We start from the raw sequence: 16,417 nt of genomic DNA on the forward strand, positions 1-16,417 counted from the left end.
TTAGCTGCCTCATCTCACGTGAGCATATGCGCAGAGAGGCAGACAGACACCCAAAAAAACCAGACCTGTCCCTAATCTAGATCCCAAATCTGCCCCAGAATGAGATTTACGAATGAGATTTGCAATAATCTGAATGCCTCAGACAAAACACCTCTGTCATCAGAACAAAACACAAAGGATGTTTACAGTGTGTGTGTGTTGCTCGGACTCTGTGTGAGAAGCACAAAATTCCTTTCTGTATCTCAATCAAAACACTAGCTGTTTTGGAATTTGGGTTTTTAAAACATCTGAAATACTTTTGGTGCATTTTCTTCCACATTTGAACATTAGCGGTGGTTGCACAGCATGTGTACAAATAATGTGAACGTCAACACACACTTGATTCCTCTCTGTTTTGAGATATAATATCCTTGTGATTTTGCTAAACAACCATAGCAGTGTTCAACACAACACTGGTGTACAGAGAGCACCTTGTTGTCTAAAGTCAGATCGTTACTGAGTGTGGTAGATCTATTGGTGTCTTGTTGTTATTGTGTAATAAGTGAAGCAGAGTGCAGTGTTTTCCTGAGGGAGAGGAGGTGGAGAATACAAGGGCTGAGGTCAACAGCATGGAGGCCCTGAACCGTAAAGTGATCAACCGTCCATAAGGTGCTTCACTGAAACCCTTTTATCCTCCCTTTAAAGGTCAAATCCACCTTTTGAACCGTAAAGGATTCAAGATGTTAGGAGAGATACCTACACCGAGACAGCTTCAAACAGACAAATGATATCACACCTTTTGGGGTACTGTAAAAAAAAAAGAAGAGAGAAACAAATGCCTCCTTTCATGGTCTCTCTCTCTGCTGTCTTTAGAGCATCCCTGCCTTTGTGTAGCCTTCCCAGCTCCGTCTTGTGATCCAAGAAGAAAGGCGGGAATGCTTCACACATGAATATAGGCCACAGACTGACTTGACTTATTATTTCCCTTGCAAGCTTGATGTATAAATAATGCAAAGAGGCCCCCCCTCACATGCACATGCAACCCCCCGGTTAGAATTTAATGTTTTTAGGGTTTCCCCCTCACCAAACTCCCACCCTGCTCACTTTTTAATTTGGTCCTTTTTTCTATACCGCCCACCCCTCTCAAGCACTCTTTTTCTCCTCCATCCCCTCCCCCCTCTATCCCATTTATTTCTCTCTTTCCTCAATCCCCTAGTCTCCCTTTCATTCTCTCCCCCTCTTGTCCTTGTTTCAGAGATGCCTCGGTCTCTGTGCAGTCTGCAGCGGGGCAGATAAGAGCGACAGAGGACAGAATGATAATCATGTTCAGCCACAGCGTAGATCCCCTGGCTGTGTTCGCTTCTTAATGTCTGGCGGCGGGAAATGGTGATGACGGCTGTTTGTTGTGCTGTGTCCCTATGTGACTCCATACCGTTGAACTTTGTGTGTAAGAGCCATGTTATAATGAATTCACTTCAGTAACTGATTTATTGACTGAGGCGTTGGTAACTTGGTAACTAACGATTGGTATGGATTCCTTTAATTCATTTGTGCATTTTTCATCTTTGCTAAACCCTATCTTGTCTCCTCTTCTTCGTTCCTTATCCTTTCCTCTCGCCTCCTTTGTTCCCTCCTGCACCCTCCTCTCCTTTTTTGTCCTTTATTTCCCTTCTCTCCAATTTGTTTACTTCTAGTAAACCATCATTTCTCTTTTCTCGTTTTTTTCTTTCTTCTTTTTATCTCTCTTCTTATTTCCTCCCGTCCACTACCGTATCCTGTCCCTTTCTCCTCCACTCTTTTCTCTTCTCTTTCTCCCCGTCCTCTCTCCTCCTATATCCTCACCTCTTTCCTCCTTCCCTCTCTTCTCCTTTCCTCTCCTCCTCTCTCCTCTCCCACCAGGCGAGAGGAGGAGGATCTCTCTGACAGGCCCAGCCCCCCTGCGCTCTGACTCGTCCACACTGTGTGACATCAGGGGAAGGCTGGGCTGTCCCGAGCATTATCTAAACACACACACACACACACAGCCTCTGACACACACATATGCACGCACACACACACACCCTCAGTAACTGCCTATGCCAGAGCCTGCCTGCGCTCGCAGCTCAAGCCCTCTTAAAGCTGTTTTTCTGCCTGAGATCAGCGAGAGCTAACGACACACAGCTGCCTCTGCTGAAGACAGAAATACAAGAGGAGAAGGAAGAGAGGGAGGGGACAAGAGAACAGGAGGGAGGAGAGGAAACAAACACACCAGCAGCTTTAACTTGAACTCTCCGCTGCAGTCTTCCTTCAGCAGGGAGTGTTTTCTGCCGTAGAGTTCAGGACTTTTTCTGTGTGAGACGGGGGTGGAAAAGAAGAGGGGTTCGGAGTTCACATGACATAGGAATCGGAGTGAATGGGTTGCCATGGTGACTCACCCAGGGAGCCTGACCCGTGCAGAGTGAATGGAGGGAGCGCCTTGGACGCCAAGTGAACGGTAAACTAACAGAGGGGAGTCACCAGAGAGAGAGAGAGGAGAGCGAAGGAGTGGTGGACAACAGAGGACTGAGCACAGGCTGAGAATGGAGGACGGGTTTTCCAGCTACAGCAGCTTGTATGACACCTCATCGCTGCTACAGTTCTGCAACGGTAAAACCAAATAATCCTCTTCCTCCCCCATCCCCTCTTTCCCCTCAGCTGCATGTTGTTCCTCTGGACTTGACATGTCACCAGCTGACTGGCTAAACTTGACACCCAGTTTAAGGGTGTGTGTGTGTGTGTGTGTGTGTGTGTGTGTTTGTGAGTGTGTGTGTGTTGCAGACATGAGAGCTATTTTAGCTCCAGCTTTTAGGGCTTGTGTAGCATGTCAAACTATAAAACATTTGATTTTTTTAAACATATAGACTTTAGATGAAATATCCACCAGCTCCAGGGAGCATTTACAGAAAAACACCCTCTAGGATTAACAGGAAAGTTTCTGGAATTGAGGCCAAATAATGTCAACAGTCTGTGTGAGCCAGAAGCCATCAAGAGAGCCAATAAACAAAGACGAGAGTGAGGATGAGGAGCAGAGATTTGCTCACATATTTAGGGATATGTTATGAATATATTTCTCCCCTGTTGCGGGCTGATTGCTGAATGAGACAGAACAGAGATGACAGAAACGGACACTATTGCTCATCTGCTGCACTATGTCATGTGTTTGCAGGCAGAGGGAGAAAACCATACTTCAGGCTGCTAGTGTTTTGGGGAGGAGAGAGTGACTCAGGGAAGATTAAAACAGCATGACACATCAGTATGTCATCAGTTCGGGATTTATTTCTGAGAAGCTTTAGTTTCTTTTTTATAAAAGTAATCCCTTATGTAAGTTATCCCTTAATATTAAGGAATACAACTATTCTTTGTTTTCTCAGTGATGGTAACATCTCTGCCTGCATGCTGACAAACTACAGTTAGTGAGCCCCCTACACAAAGAGGATTATCCCCAACACAATAACCTAAAAGAGGGCACTACTGTAGCAGAGGGACTTTAAACAAAGCTGTTGTGCTGATTTGAGCTCCACTGAACCAGCTACGTAAAGATAGAATTAAATATTTATCAAAAGGAGAAAAGAGTCACCTCTCATCCCCCCCTCAGTGTGCTTATCCTTAATCTTTGTATTGTACAGTACTTGCACTGACTGTGTTATGGTTAGTGAGCGTGAGCTGTTACTGTTGAAGCATGGAGTAACGTAATTGCCATTTGTGGATAATGAAAAAATCTATAATATTCACTGTGCTGTGTAAGCACTAGCAGCTGGTGGGATGAGAGAATACTATAGTCTGACAGATGAAATCACAGAGGTATCCCCCACCATGGATACTACCCCTCGACTTCCATGAATCACTGATGAGGTGAATCCAGTTAAAAGCTTTTTTCCCTTATGGATTTCCCTCATTACATTTATAGCAATCTCAAAGAAGTATACGGACAAAGAAACAGATGAGTTACAGAAGCTTTTAATTGAGATACAGATCATGCGAAACAGAAAGATGTCTATAAAGTTTTATATAGACCTATGATTATTTCCCTGCACCTGGTCAGGTCCATAAATGACTAATTTATTGGTACAGCGGTATCAGGTTCGTTTTTTGATTGTAGTTTTCAGTTTACTACAGATTTGCTAGGAACAAAGAAACATAAAGAAATAACTCCAGCCCAGTCAAGCTTATGACTTTAATGTTGGAACATGGGGCAACTTTCCCATACGTTGCCAAAGTGCTGATTTCTTATAACCCAAAGTAACTGAACGGAACAGAGAAGAGAAGTAGGTTTGCACCTTTTGTACTGAAGTGTTCCTGTGTGATGAGAAAGTGCTGACAAGGATTACGACTGAGGTGGGTCGGTTGGATTGACCTGAAAAACAGGTGTAGCAGGTGCTGTGCACAGCTTTAAAATAGAATGGTGTCTTCCTCAACAGAAGACGCAGAGGAAATGACTGACCTTTAAAATATCTCACAAATGACCGTGTAGTGTAGCAAGTGTTTTGTTGACAACGTTTAGTGAACTTCCTCTTTGAATTAGGACTTGAAACCGATCTAAAACTTGTATTTATGCACTCCTATATTTAAAATCCCCCCCTTGTTGTTCTAGCTATGTCATTGCCGTCGAGCAGAGAGACAGCCTGTGGGTTGGGTGACACTGTGAGTTTGTTTGTAATCCTTTACATGTCATGTTCCTCTCTGAGAAGAAATGCAATAAGACATGCTGCTGCTTAGGGGCTGTTGCCACAGATTTCTAACCTCGAACCCCCTGCTTTCTCTCTCCTTCTTTTCACACACATACACAAACCAAACACACACAACTTCATGGTCAGGGAGCAGCGCCTAGTTTCAAAGGCGGCTTAATTGGGTGAGCCTAGTTAAGATGTGTCTGTAAGTGTATACAGCGAGGGGATGTGCTCACACGTCTGCTGCGCCTGTGTGTATGTTTGTGTGTGTGTAGGCCTGTAGCCCAGAGTGATTTCTTATTGCACTGCTGCTGCCGTCCAGCTGAACCCAGATCCACTGAAAGCTAAAGTCAATGATGTCATTCATGCGCCTCTTCCTCGGCCTCTCTCTCGGCCGTGTGTTGTGGAGCATCCGACCAGACTAATGTTCACGGACTAGGTCAGCTAAACTGCAGAAGCCCGCTGCATGCTTTGTCCTCAGGAGGTCGGGGCTAGCTCGGGCTAACTGGAAATTATCCCAATTACACACCCGGCCACACAGACACACGCTGATTAGAGGAGCTTTTTTTCTCGTGTTAAATCAATGAAATCACATTTTGATTCTGCTGGTGCTCGAGAAGAGGACAGTTTTGATTTGATTAGTTTGTGTTGTGCGCCTGGTAATTAGATTGTGGTTGTTTTTACAGGATTTACCAATGTTCTGACATCAGATTGGCAGGAAATAGGGTCCAGTTGATTTAATTATTGGATCCTTGATATTTTACAACCAACAAACCATTGTCCAAGGCTAACCATAACTTTGGAGCTTGACTTCATGCATTTATAATTCATTACCATTGATGTATCTACAGTTTGAAATCAACTTACAAATGATTGCAAAACTTTTGTCAAATAAGAAACCTAATTCATATGATATATTCATAAATGTCTGACAGCTTTGACTTTACAACATAAAACCATTGCTTTTGACACCTAAAGTTTTGCTAATTTTCCTAATCGATATTTTGTTTTTAGTTTATAAAAACCAATGACATACTGACACACCAAAGTAAGATGATCACTTGGAAGTATGACATTTAAAAGCATTTTGCTCAAAAAACCTCTATGCTTAAAAAAAAAGAAGCATAACAGTGCATAGCCAACCTCCTGCATCCTTCTGTTGTTTCTTTATAACTGAATTAAAATCATCTGATGATCAAAAAGGTTGTTTGTTAATCTTCTGTTAATTTAAATAAGACACAGAAAGAGTGGCTCCATGTATAAAATCAGAAAATGCTTTGGACTAAGATTGGCTTTTAAGTTGAAGATTTGTGTAAAACCATGAGTTAATGCGATTCCCAGTTCATTAGCTTCTGATGCACCAAAAGCTCCTGATGTGAAAGTCTGTTAATAAGTAAATCCGTCTGAATTACACGGTAATACTGAAGATCACACTCATGTTCATCTCTCACCTCATCCAAAGACATCTATTCGCCTGCATTCATTTAAGATATTTGCACAATTACCTTTTTAACTAATGATGTCTGCTCAGATTTGGTTAAAACATCCCTTTATCTCTCAGTCCACTCTAACTCTCTTCACCCACAGGCACACTGGCACAGCACCCACCTTAACAGCAGTGGCAGTGAAGCATGATGGGACCCAAATGTGCCAGCAAGAACCATTATGGGGGGCATGGTGAGGAAGGGAAGAAGGATAAAGAGGAATTAGGAGCAAAAACCAACTAAAAGTGAGATAGAAAGTGGAGTGAGTAGTAGTGCAGATGGATGAGACAGGCATGCAGGGCGGAGAGGGGAAATGAATGAAGTCGGAGGTTCGTTTGATGTTGCTCTGAGGTATATTGATGCACAGTAGAGGTGACACGACTCCATCCAGTCTCCTCCCCTTCCTGGCTGAGCATCTATAGGTATCTCCATCCAAGCTCTGATTAATGATGGCACGTGTGGAGGGATTAGGGTTAAAGCACTGACATGTTACCAACCACAGTATAGCTACTGAGGGATGCCAAGATGGAGATAGATGATTGTACAGTATGTGAGTTAAGTGTGTGACTTTTGTTTACAGGCTTCTGTTCAAAAATCACAAGTAGAACTTTTATTTTCTAGGGTTTGATAAACACTGTGGGTCTGTAACGGTTAAATATATGGCCTACAATATATTAACAGGAGAATATCCACTCTTCTATATTTTCTCCTTGTTCCCCTATCTATCCCTGTCTAGTAAAAGCAGCTGGTGAGCTGACCTGCACTCTGACATTTCCTCCACCCCCATAAAGCTGCACACAATGTCAATAGAGGAAACCAAGACAGTGGGTAGATCTAGGAAGTGATGTGTGTCTCTACTATAATTCATGACTGTTACACGTAGTAGTTTAATAAATATCGACCTGGATGGGTTAGCTCCTCCACGACTGCTGATTCATTCAAAGGCTGACATTGATTTCCCATTGCCGTGTCAGTGAGAGCTTACACAACTCTCTTATCTCAATGTGGCTGCATTTCTGACCACTCTGTTTCTCCCTGTCCTTCACCTTTACTTTACTTTCCCTCTTTCTCAAACTCTCTCTCTTTTCTCTTCGCCCTAAATCCCCCGTCAAGCTCTCTCACGCTCTGTGTTTGATCTTGTGCGAGTGCTCCCAGTGATGCTCAGAGTGCTTTTCTTATTCCTCCAGACAGTGAGATATTGAGCGGGTGGTTTGGGCTTCTGTAGTCACGAGTCACACTCCTTATCTCCCTCACTTTTATCTCCCTTCTCTGCTGCTGATAAGGGTTCACCTTGTACTTTCTCTTTCACTCTCATGCTGCAGAATAGCGAGCTGATAACAGTTACAGCAGGTGACAGTGTGTGCTCATTAAATGTGTACAGCTCTATGGAGTGTGTGCAGCAGATACCCTGCATCTCCTGCTCTGTGGTGTGAAGTTAAAACAGCAGACTGTGCTGCAGGAGACTGAAGCCCTGTGTGTGCGCGTGTGTGTGTGTGTGAGATCCGTGGCTGCCCTTCTTGCTTGTCAGAAAATGATGCCACTTACGTAATGAAAGTAGCCCGGTGTTCACGCAGTGCCAGCTTTCAACAAGGTTATGGTACTTAATATACAAAAGGAGAATTTAAATGCATGGTACACTGTGTTCTATAGTGACTGCATGGGAGGGGAATTAGGCCACAGGCCAAAGCCATACTTAGTCAGAATCAAATCATACTAAATAAAAGTGCAGGTGGGCATTGTAGCAGAAATGTAAACACTTTATTACATCAGTTCATTATCTTTGACATGCAGAGCAATGCCAGTGTTCAGACTGACATCGCCAAGGACTATTCTGCACCATAAATCTAAAGGCTACAGAAGTAACTAAGACTTAAGTGACGTGAGTGATGTTTTCCAATATAGAAAAATGAAGAAAAGATGCATACATTTTTAAGAAGCTGAAACCAGACAATGCATTCTTTATTTTTGCTTAAAAAATTATAACAATTAAACAAATATTTGATGGTGTTGTTGTCTGTCAATGGCATTTGTTTGATATCAGCTCCCTTTAAAACTCTCTATAAAAGTATTTTCCCCTTCAGTTCCAAAAATGTAATAAAGTATGTGTAGTTATTTCATTTTCAATGTCAGAGTTAGCGTGCTCACTGAAACAGCCTCTTGCTGAGCCGGCGGGCAGGAGATACCATTCATTTTCTGAGCTGAATATTTTCCCTCTCTCTCTCTCTCTCTCTCTCTGTCTTTCCTTTCTCTCCACTGACACACATTCACGCAGTCTCATCCTCATGACCCACTAAAACAATCAGGCATGTGAAGCAGTGTGCAAGTTCCTGTGCTAAATATATATACTGTGTGTGTGTGTGTGTGTGTGTGTGTGTGTGTGTGTGTGTGTGTGTGTGTGTGTGTGTGTGTGTGTGTGTGTGTGTGTGTGTGTGTGTGTGTGTGTGTGTGTGTGTGTGTGTGTGTGTGTGTGTGTGTGTGTGTGTGTGTGTGTGTGTGTGTGTGTGTGTGTGTGTGTGTGGTGTGTGTGTGTGTGTGTGTGTGTGTGTGTGTGTGTGTGTGTGTGTGTGTGTGTGTGTGTGTGTGTGTGTGTGTGTGTGTGTGTGTGTGTGTGTGTGTGTGTGTGTGTGTGTGTGTGTGTGTGTGTGTGTGTGTGTGTGTGTGTGGGTGGGTGGGTGTGGGAGATGCACACTCCGGTGATGTACGGTGTGTATTTTTTTTAAGTGTGTATCTGTGTCCTTTTTCAAGTTGACTATGAGCACCAACAGAAGGTCAGGAGCAGGCTGCACGAGTCCTTGAACAGGATGTCGTGGATGGGTAAAAATACAATGAAAGAGCCAGAAACAGAATGGAGCGGTGGGATGCTTCCACTCTACATGGTAACACCGAATGTCCCTCAGAAGTGTGTTGACTTCTGTGGGGGAGGGAGGGGGGGGGCGACTAGTAATAAATCACGCAAGTCAGCAAAATCCCACAGAGATGCCCTTATTTTTAGTCTCTGCTTGCTGCTCAAATATCACCAAGGCTATTTTGTCCCAACATAAAATTCACAAGTAAATTAGACGAAGCATTAAAGGACGATTTGTTTTACATATGAAGATGCACTAAGGTGTTGAAATGTGTTTGAAATTAGTATGTAAATGATTTCCAGCACAGATCATCGGTATGTGAGCGCAGCTATGCTTGTCCATAATTCATATGTGCACATGTATATCTGTGCATATGAATGTTTGTGCATACATCTCCATTTGAATCTCACATTAAACCGTTTAGGAAGAATTAATGATCAAATCAATTACAGTGACAAGGTTGGCTCGATTATATTTATGGTAATGATCTTCATCAGCATATTGTCTCCAGTGGGCCTAATGTCACACCCCACTGGTTCGGTCAATCCTCATCTGTGAACCCTGGCCGCGATTTCATCTGGCCAGTTGTGATGTGAACAGATATAATTAACCCCTCGGTGTGGCGGTGCAGCTCCCAGAGGCTGCCCAGCACCCTAATTGGTCTCTAGCACCTGCTGTTAATGGAGGAACCCTGCATATGCGTGTGTGTGTGTTTCCCCCGTTGCATGTGTTCTGCTGGACTGTAACAGATGGAGAGGGAAAAGAGGAGAATCCCATCAGAAATACCATTAAAAATAGATTCATCACAGCTGCAGAGATGGACATGATTATTTGGGTTGTTTTTAACCTCGATTGTTGTTCATTTGTCAGTTTCAATGAAGTGTTTGAGGATGTGTTGGATGAATATTTCATACAAAATGAAGGCAAATATGCTAGCATGTTATATCGACTTCTTTAACTTTCTTCAAAATGTAATTAAGCCAGCAGGTCTTGCTCCACTGACAGGCGGCTTCTTCTCCTGTATTAATTGACCAAGGATGACCGAGCCAGATCTCACATGTATGATTATAGGAACACGCAATTCCACAGTGAATGGAGACAATATCCGTCTATTACCAGCAGCCAAATCCTGTCCATTAAGCCATTAGCAGCGCACAATAAATGAACAGTTGTATGGTCAATCTTGCAGCAACCATATGTAGACATGTTTATTCGTTCATCATTTAGATCTTTGACACCGTTTGACATTTCCTGCACAGTTTTACAATCAGAACCAAGAGTGAATTGAATGTTTGTGGACTCAGATTAAGCATTTAATGAAATGGCTGAGTAAAGCTGAACACTTGTAGGACATCTCTTCCTGTTCCAGTCCGCTTTATTTGACACCTGCCCTAAATAACTGATCCCTGCTGTGACTACAGAGGGTAAAGAACATTTAATGAGATGGCCTTGTGAGGTTTATGGCTCACCCAAGCTATACATAGGTGGAAGTGACAGGCTCAGGTGTGTTTTCTGGGTGATGTCAAAGCTTCCTTTATGAAAATAGACTGAATGTAGAAGCAGACATGGCTATTTGAGAGGAAAGCCAGAACAAATTATTGTAAACCGTCCTAAAAAACTTGGAGGAGAGAATTCAATAAAAAAGACACACACAAATTCAATTCAATTCAATATTACTCCTCTGTGTTGTTGTGTAATGATCTCATCTGCTGTCCTCTCTCGTCCAGATGGCAGATGTATGATTGGCTGATGTTCAGGAAGCTTACAGACTCTGGCACACACTCCGTCACTGTGTGAGACCATCCTCACACACACCATGGAAATCTGGTTTCCCATAACAACACTGGGATGGAACAACACACACACACAAACACACTGGTGAGGACAAGTGTCCCGCCTCCTGTTCCTTCCTGGTTGTTTGTCACTGAGGCACAAAGCCCTGTTTTATGTGGAGAAAGGTTGAGACTGAGAGAGAGGCTTGTGTCAGAGCCCGGAGTCTCGCTGCCAAGCATGACTTAGTGCTTCTGTGGCTTTTATAACAGTTTCAGCAGAAAGAAGGGCCGTCTGTTTGCTATTTGTTACTTTTTGGAATGTTCACTTAATTCGAGAGAGATATATGTCATATACAATGCAACATGTTGTTGCCCGAATAAGCCATGATGACACTTTTTGATGAAACAAGAGCTTCTTTGTCATTTAAAAACGTGGTCTCTGGGCTATTACGGGATGTGTTAACAAATGGAATATCTTCAATGTCATACAAATGATCATCGCTGCAAAATGAAAAAATAGGCCAACCATGTGATTATTTCCCGAAGCAACTGTTGGCTTATCTTTAAACCCTTTCTGCCACCATCATCTGTCTGAAGAACTGATGAATAAAAGTGATTATAAAGGTCATACTAGGCTTTGACATGTTCTGCATGCAGGGAGAAAGATAAAGCATTAGCTGTGTTGCTGTTGCATAGTTTAGCATGTGTTAAATACTCATGCATGTAAAGGAAGGAATGGACCTTAGGGTTAGGGTTGCATATTGCCATATTTGTATCAATGTACATGCATGGAAGGGCGATTGTTGAATATATGCCGACCATTAACAAAGACAGGGTTTATTTCATTGAACACTTTAAGGTTTACAACTTGAGATTCTTTCCTTGGAAATCTGTAGTTGTATCCTGCACGATCCATACTACACCATTATATCTGTAACACAAACTTGTCTTGTACTTCCTTTTGTTGAAAAGTCGATATTATTTGTGATTCTGTCTGACTTGATCTAGCTACAAATATCCCACGCTCTGCATATCCTCCTAAACAGTCTAGTGCTGAAGCTAATCTCCTCTGAGCAACACAGATGACAGCAAGAGAAACAGCAGATAAATATTAGAGAAAGGCAATGAAGATATTTTACTGCCCTCTTTTAATCCTACAGTGGCTCTTTCTCTTCCCACACTCAATTTAGCCGTGATTCAAGAATCCATCCAGGCACAGTTTCCTGAGAGAGCGGGAGACAGACAAATAAAAAGGAGAGGTGAAAGAGGTTACAGACGCAGAGAGGGAGAGAATACAAATCAGCCCGCTGCTAAGATAAAACCCTCAGAGTTTAGGGATCAGTAGCATTGAGCAGATCTGCTCCACATATCCAGCGTAATCCCTACGCCACGCCGTGAGCACTTCCTGTTTGAATTGTGTGTATGTGGGAGTGTGTGTGTGTGATTTGTCAAGGCAGGGTGTTGGGATAATGGTGTGGATTTACAGTATGTGAGTTAAGAAGGAGTTATTCTGCCTCAATGGGCCGTGACTTTTTACCCTTATCTCTCTTTGTGGCTTTCACATTCCTCACACTGTCTCACGAAGGCTTTTAGGATTGTACCAAATGATGTCAATGCACCAAAGCAAAAACCAATACTGTTATTCATTTAAAATGGAAAGACTCATCACACTGTAATTATAATTGTATTAGGCATTGGAAAAAGAACTGCAGCTCACAGCACTCTAATATTGCCAATATTATAATTTTATTTAAAATAATTATTCAATTATTTTTCTTGGAAGACACATTTAATGGGATGGAGAAAGTTAAATCTATAAATGGCATATGGAAGTGTACCCTTTATGACCCAATGTGCTCACTAGAATAATCATTTTCAAAGATTTAAATCCAGCAAAAGGAATACTGTAATATACTGTTGAGTTGTTGCGCTCTTAAAGTCATTCACAGCCCTCTCTCATCATTTGTGTACAGTCCCTTACGACTCTGTAACGGCTGACAGAAATGCTGATGGCGTTTTTTTGCATCACCTGATCCTGCACTCAGCCATACTTAGTGTCAGTGTGTGTGTATGTGTGTGTGTTTGGGGGGGGGGGGGGGGGGGGAGTCAGAGTGGTGATGAGAGCAGAGAGAGGGGGGAGCTGTATCTCATTCGACCTGAGTCTGACCCCAGGAAGGATGTTACTGATGGGAGGAAGGAAGTTTAACGTGTTCGCACAAGGGCATGGATCTCTCATGGGGGTCATTTGGCCTCTCTTTATGCTCATCTTTGACCCAGACACACTCTTCATGACCTACACTCTTAAACACAAATTCTCCATCTTTATTCCTCTGTCAGTCTTTTTGCGATTTTGCAATGCTTCTTTTTTATACAAATACGGGATCTCATGCCATGTTTCTCTTTCTTTCCCTGATTTCTGCTCCGTAGTCTTCTCTCAGGTCGTGTGTGAGGGCTTCCCTTTCCTCTGATCCACCTCTCACTATTTATAGCCCCTAAGCCCCGGCCAAGCAGGAGCCATTAGAGGCAGCAGCTTGTAAAGCAAACGTCTGTCTCTCTAATCTGGCCAGTTGATTGGCTAATACACCTCTGTCAGGTCATCCGCTGCAGGTGACACGCAGGATTGATTACACTTTTTAAAGGGGACCTATCATGCAAAATGCACTTTTGTACGTCTTTTATACATGAATATGTGTCCCCGGTGTGTCAGGGAACTCACCAAGTGTCAGAAAACACAACCCTCTCTCTTTTCCTCCATACCCAAATCTCTAAAAAAAGGGGCTGCAACAGAGCTGATTATTATTTGAATTTTTCTGACGTCAGAAAAGGGGTGCTCCGCCTATATAGGCAACTCTCCACCTATCAGGGGAATGAGAGACCGCTCGAAAGCGCTGGAGACGCTGTAGTACATATGCCAGGCCTGTAAGTGGCGCTGTAGTCTGCCACACAAGCAGAATCAGCCCTTGCAAAAACAGGGCTGGAAAAGAGCAAATAGAGCGAAATGAGGCATGGCTAAAATGCATGATCTGTTTGGTATTTTGAAAAGAAAACTTCACAGACATGTTTTATATAGGTATGGCCCTACAATATATGTTTCAAATATAGCATGATAGGTCCACTTTAAGTAACTCTTGGTTCCTCCTCTATATTTACTCTTTCTCCATTTTCTTTCCAATCTCAAACTCAATTGGTTTTGCAATTTGTCACCTCGCTGACATGCACCTGATGGATGATTCCAGTCATACCTGGGGCAAAAAGCCATTTTCAAAATTCACATTTCAAGCATCACTTTTTCATGTCTTCAACACACTTTCATATATTTATATATTTTATTTTCTGCCATCCATGTAAAGACATTCATGGTCCCCAGAGGAGGAATCGGGGAGAATCCCTTTGGAGACCCTCTGACTCCTCTTCCAGCAAACATGAGGTTTATGTTTGTGGCTTTGTATGGGACTTAAATTGATAAAAGTATTGCTAAGAAATTTGGTAAACACATTCATGGTCCCCAGTAGATGAACTGTACACTGCAATATAATGATAGTGATAATATTACTTCTCCTCTAGTGTTATAATTATAATGTATCTAACACTTTGGTTCATGCCAAATCACTGCAAAACCCATGAGAGTCTTCTTATCCTCAGCTATACTTAAATGTTAGTGTTTATGTCAAGCTCAGCCTCACAAATCTGTGGACTATTTTTTGTATTATTATCATTATTTACTGCCCCACTTTAATTCACTTTGCTTCAACACTGATTATATCTCTACCTTACTCCCTAGCTGTTTCTAAATCACAACCTCCTTTACTGCTTGTCATTTAGTGTTATCATGCCTGCAGCTGGATTATGATTAGGTCCACTTTTCCATCAGTGTTGCCGGCTAAAGTCGGGTAGTTTAAAAAGAATGATCTTGGAAGGATTTACTTTTGAGAAGACGTGGTGTGCAGCAGCTGAACTGGCACTATGCAGTCCCATTTTGAAATGAAACCAGTAAAGTGTTATTGTTTTCCATCTGCATTCAGCCAGTAGATCAATTTGCCATCAGTGTGGTATCAGTGCTGCCTCTCTGTCTCTACAAAAACAGGAATTATTGTCATAATGTTGTGACAGGCTATTTCCTGCAGCCTCACGTTTCTTTGGTCCGTTGATTTTCTGAAAACACCGCCATTGTGGCGCAGCTTAACCTGACTTTCCATCAAGTCAATTTAGCTTCATTGTTTTGCTTCTCTGCACCGCTGAGTGAAAGGAAAATAGACATCAATCACTGGCTGTCAGTGGTTTATTGTCAAAGTCTGCAGGAGTACATAAAACACAAAGTGAAACAGCTAGAATCATGATATTCCTCCTTAAGAGGGAATTCATTCAACATATTTTTTCTTTTCATCCCTTGAGCATGCATTTATATTCATATCCTTGCCTATGTGTGTTTATATAGTATATGGATGTCTGTACATGAGGAAGTGAGGAGAAATCCAGACAGTTCAGATCAACGCAGGGCTGGTGCAGGGGATATTTTATACATGAGGTTGCTCTGCATTCTCTAAAATATGAGATAGCTGCCTCTGTGTTGATCAGACATCTTTTTACTCCTTCAGTGCATTGATCTCTGTGGTTGATGGGAGTGCAGAGGGGGGGGTAAATGGGTCATAGCATGTGTGCCCGCTCCAGTTTTCATTATTGATGGCAGTGAGGTCAGAAGATGACTCAGAAATAAGGTGGTGGTTATTTTAGAGCAGGAAAAATGAACAGAGAAAAAAGCCTGTTTTCTTTCTCTCCATTGAGTCCCTATGGCTAAAGTGATTGACAAGCACTTAAGCAGGCAGGTGGTCCCGCCTTGCAGAGGAAGGTAATGGGGAGCAGTGTGTCACGATGCATTAAGGCGAGCAAATAGACGGACTTAGAGGTCCGTGCGAGATGAGTGACCCAGCCTCATATTGACCAGATAATGAGAAACGGGGACAGAAAAAGACATTCGGAGAAAACCTGAAGAAGACTGACAGACACAAAGTAATTTAAGCAGCGGGCTGACAGGTGTTAACGGTTTCCTGGAGCTAGAGGAGGCTGGTGGGGGGTAATCATCTGCTTTTGTGGGGATGAAAAGAGTGTCAGGGGGTGTATGTGCTGGATGTGTTGTTAAATAAAAATTGACATCTTACTAATTCATAGTCTTTGGACTCTGTGACCCCAAAGAGCATTTCACACGAAGAGCACATTTAGCCAAAACCTCACACGTGACTGTTCTATGGTCACATCAACACCAAAGTTAACACTGACCTTTTCTGATGTCCGCCCTGCCTGTGAACGCGTTATGGGGCGTTTGCTTGCCCCGGAGGTTTGATCCGGGGAGCAGGGTGACAGACGGAGGATGTTAGCGCGGAGCCGGGGCCGTGACAACCAGTCATTGTACTTCAAGGACTGATGGTATCATGCTGTCATTGTGTCAGTGTTGGGAGCAGACCCTCGACAGATGCTGAACAGATAATAGCCGCTTTATCTCTGGAGATTCACTCACATTCACATGTGGATATGAAAAAGGGCTGCTTCAAAACAAAAGTCTCAGGTGAGCAGATAATATCTTGAAAAGGCTCTTTGTGTTCAAATGAAGTAAGATTAGATGTGTGCGTTATGAAACAAGACAGCCTCTCGTTTCA

General features: G+C 42.7%; 1 protein-coding gene across 5 annotated transcripts in view; it reads left to right on the forward strand.

The window, feature by feature from the left end:
• Positions 1 to 16,417, forward strand: part of eml1 (EMAP like 1) — a 49,185-nt gene that overhangs the window by 10,716 nt on the left and 22,052 nt on the right. For 4 of the 5 annotated variants that reach the window (XM_034140226.1, XM_034140360.1, XM_034140296.1 and 1 more), the window contains exon 1: positions 2,013 to 2,604. The exons of the other annotated variant lie outside the window; for it this stretch is intronic. In XM_034140226.1, the coding sequence (XP_033996117.1) occupies positions 2,538 to 2,604 (67 nt within the window). In that variant the 5' untranslated portion in view covers positions 2,013 to 2,537. Of the gene's footprint in view, positions 1 to 2,012; positions 2,605 to 16,417 lie in introns of those variants that run through there. 5 annotated transcript variants of the gene reach the window in all.

This window comes from Trematomus bernacchii, unplaced genomic scaffold (genome assembly GCF_902827165.1).
Source record: "Trematomus bernacchii unplaced genomic scaffold, fTreBer1.1, whole genome shotgun sequence".
Taxonomy (NCBI): domain Eukaryota; kingdom Metazoa; phylum Chordata; class Actinopteri; order Perciformes; family Nototheniidae; genus Trematomus; species Trematomus bernacchii.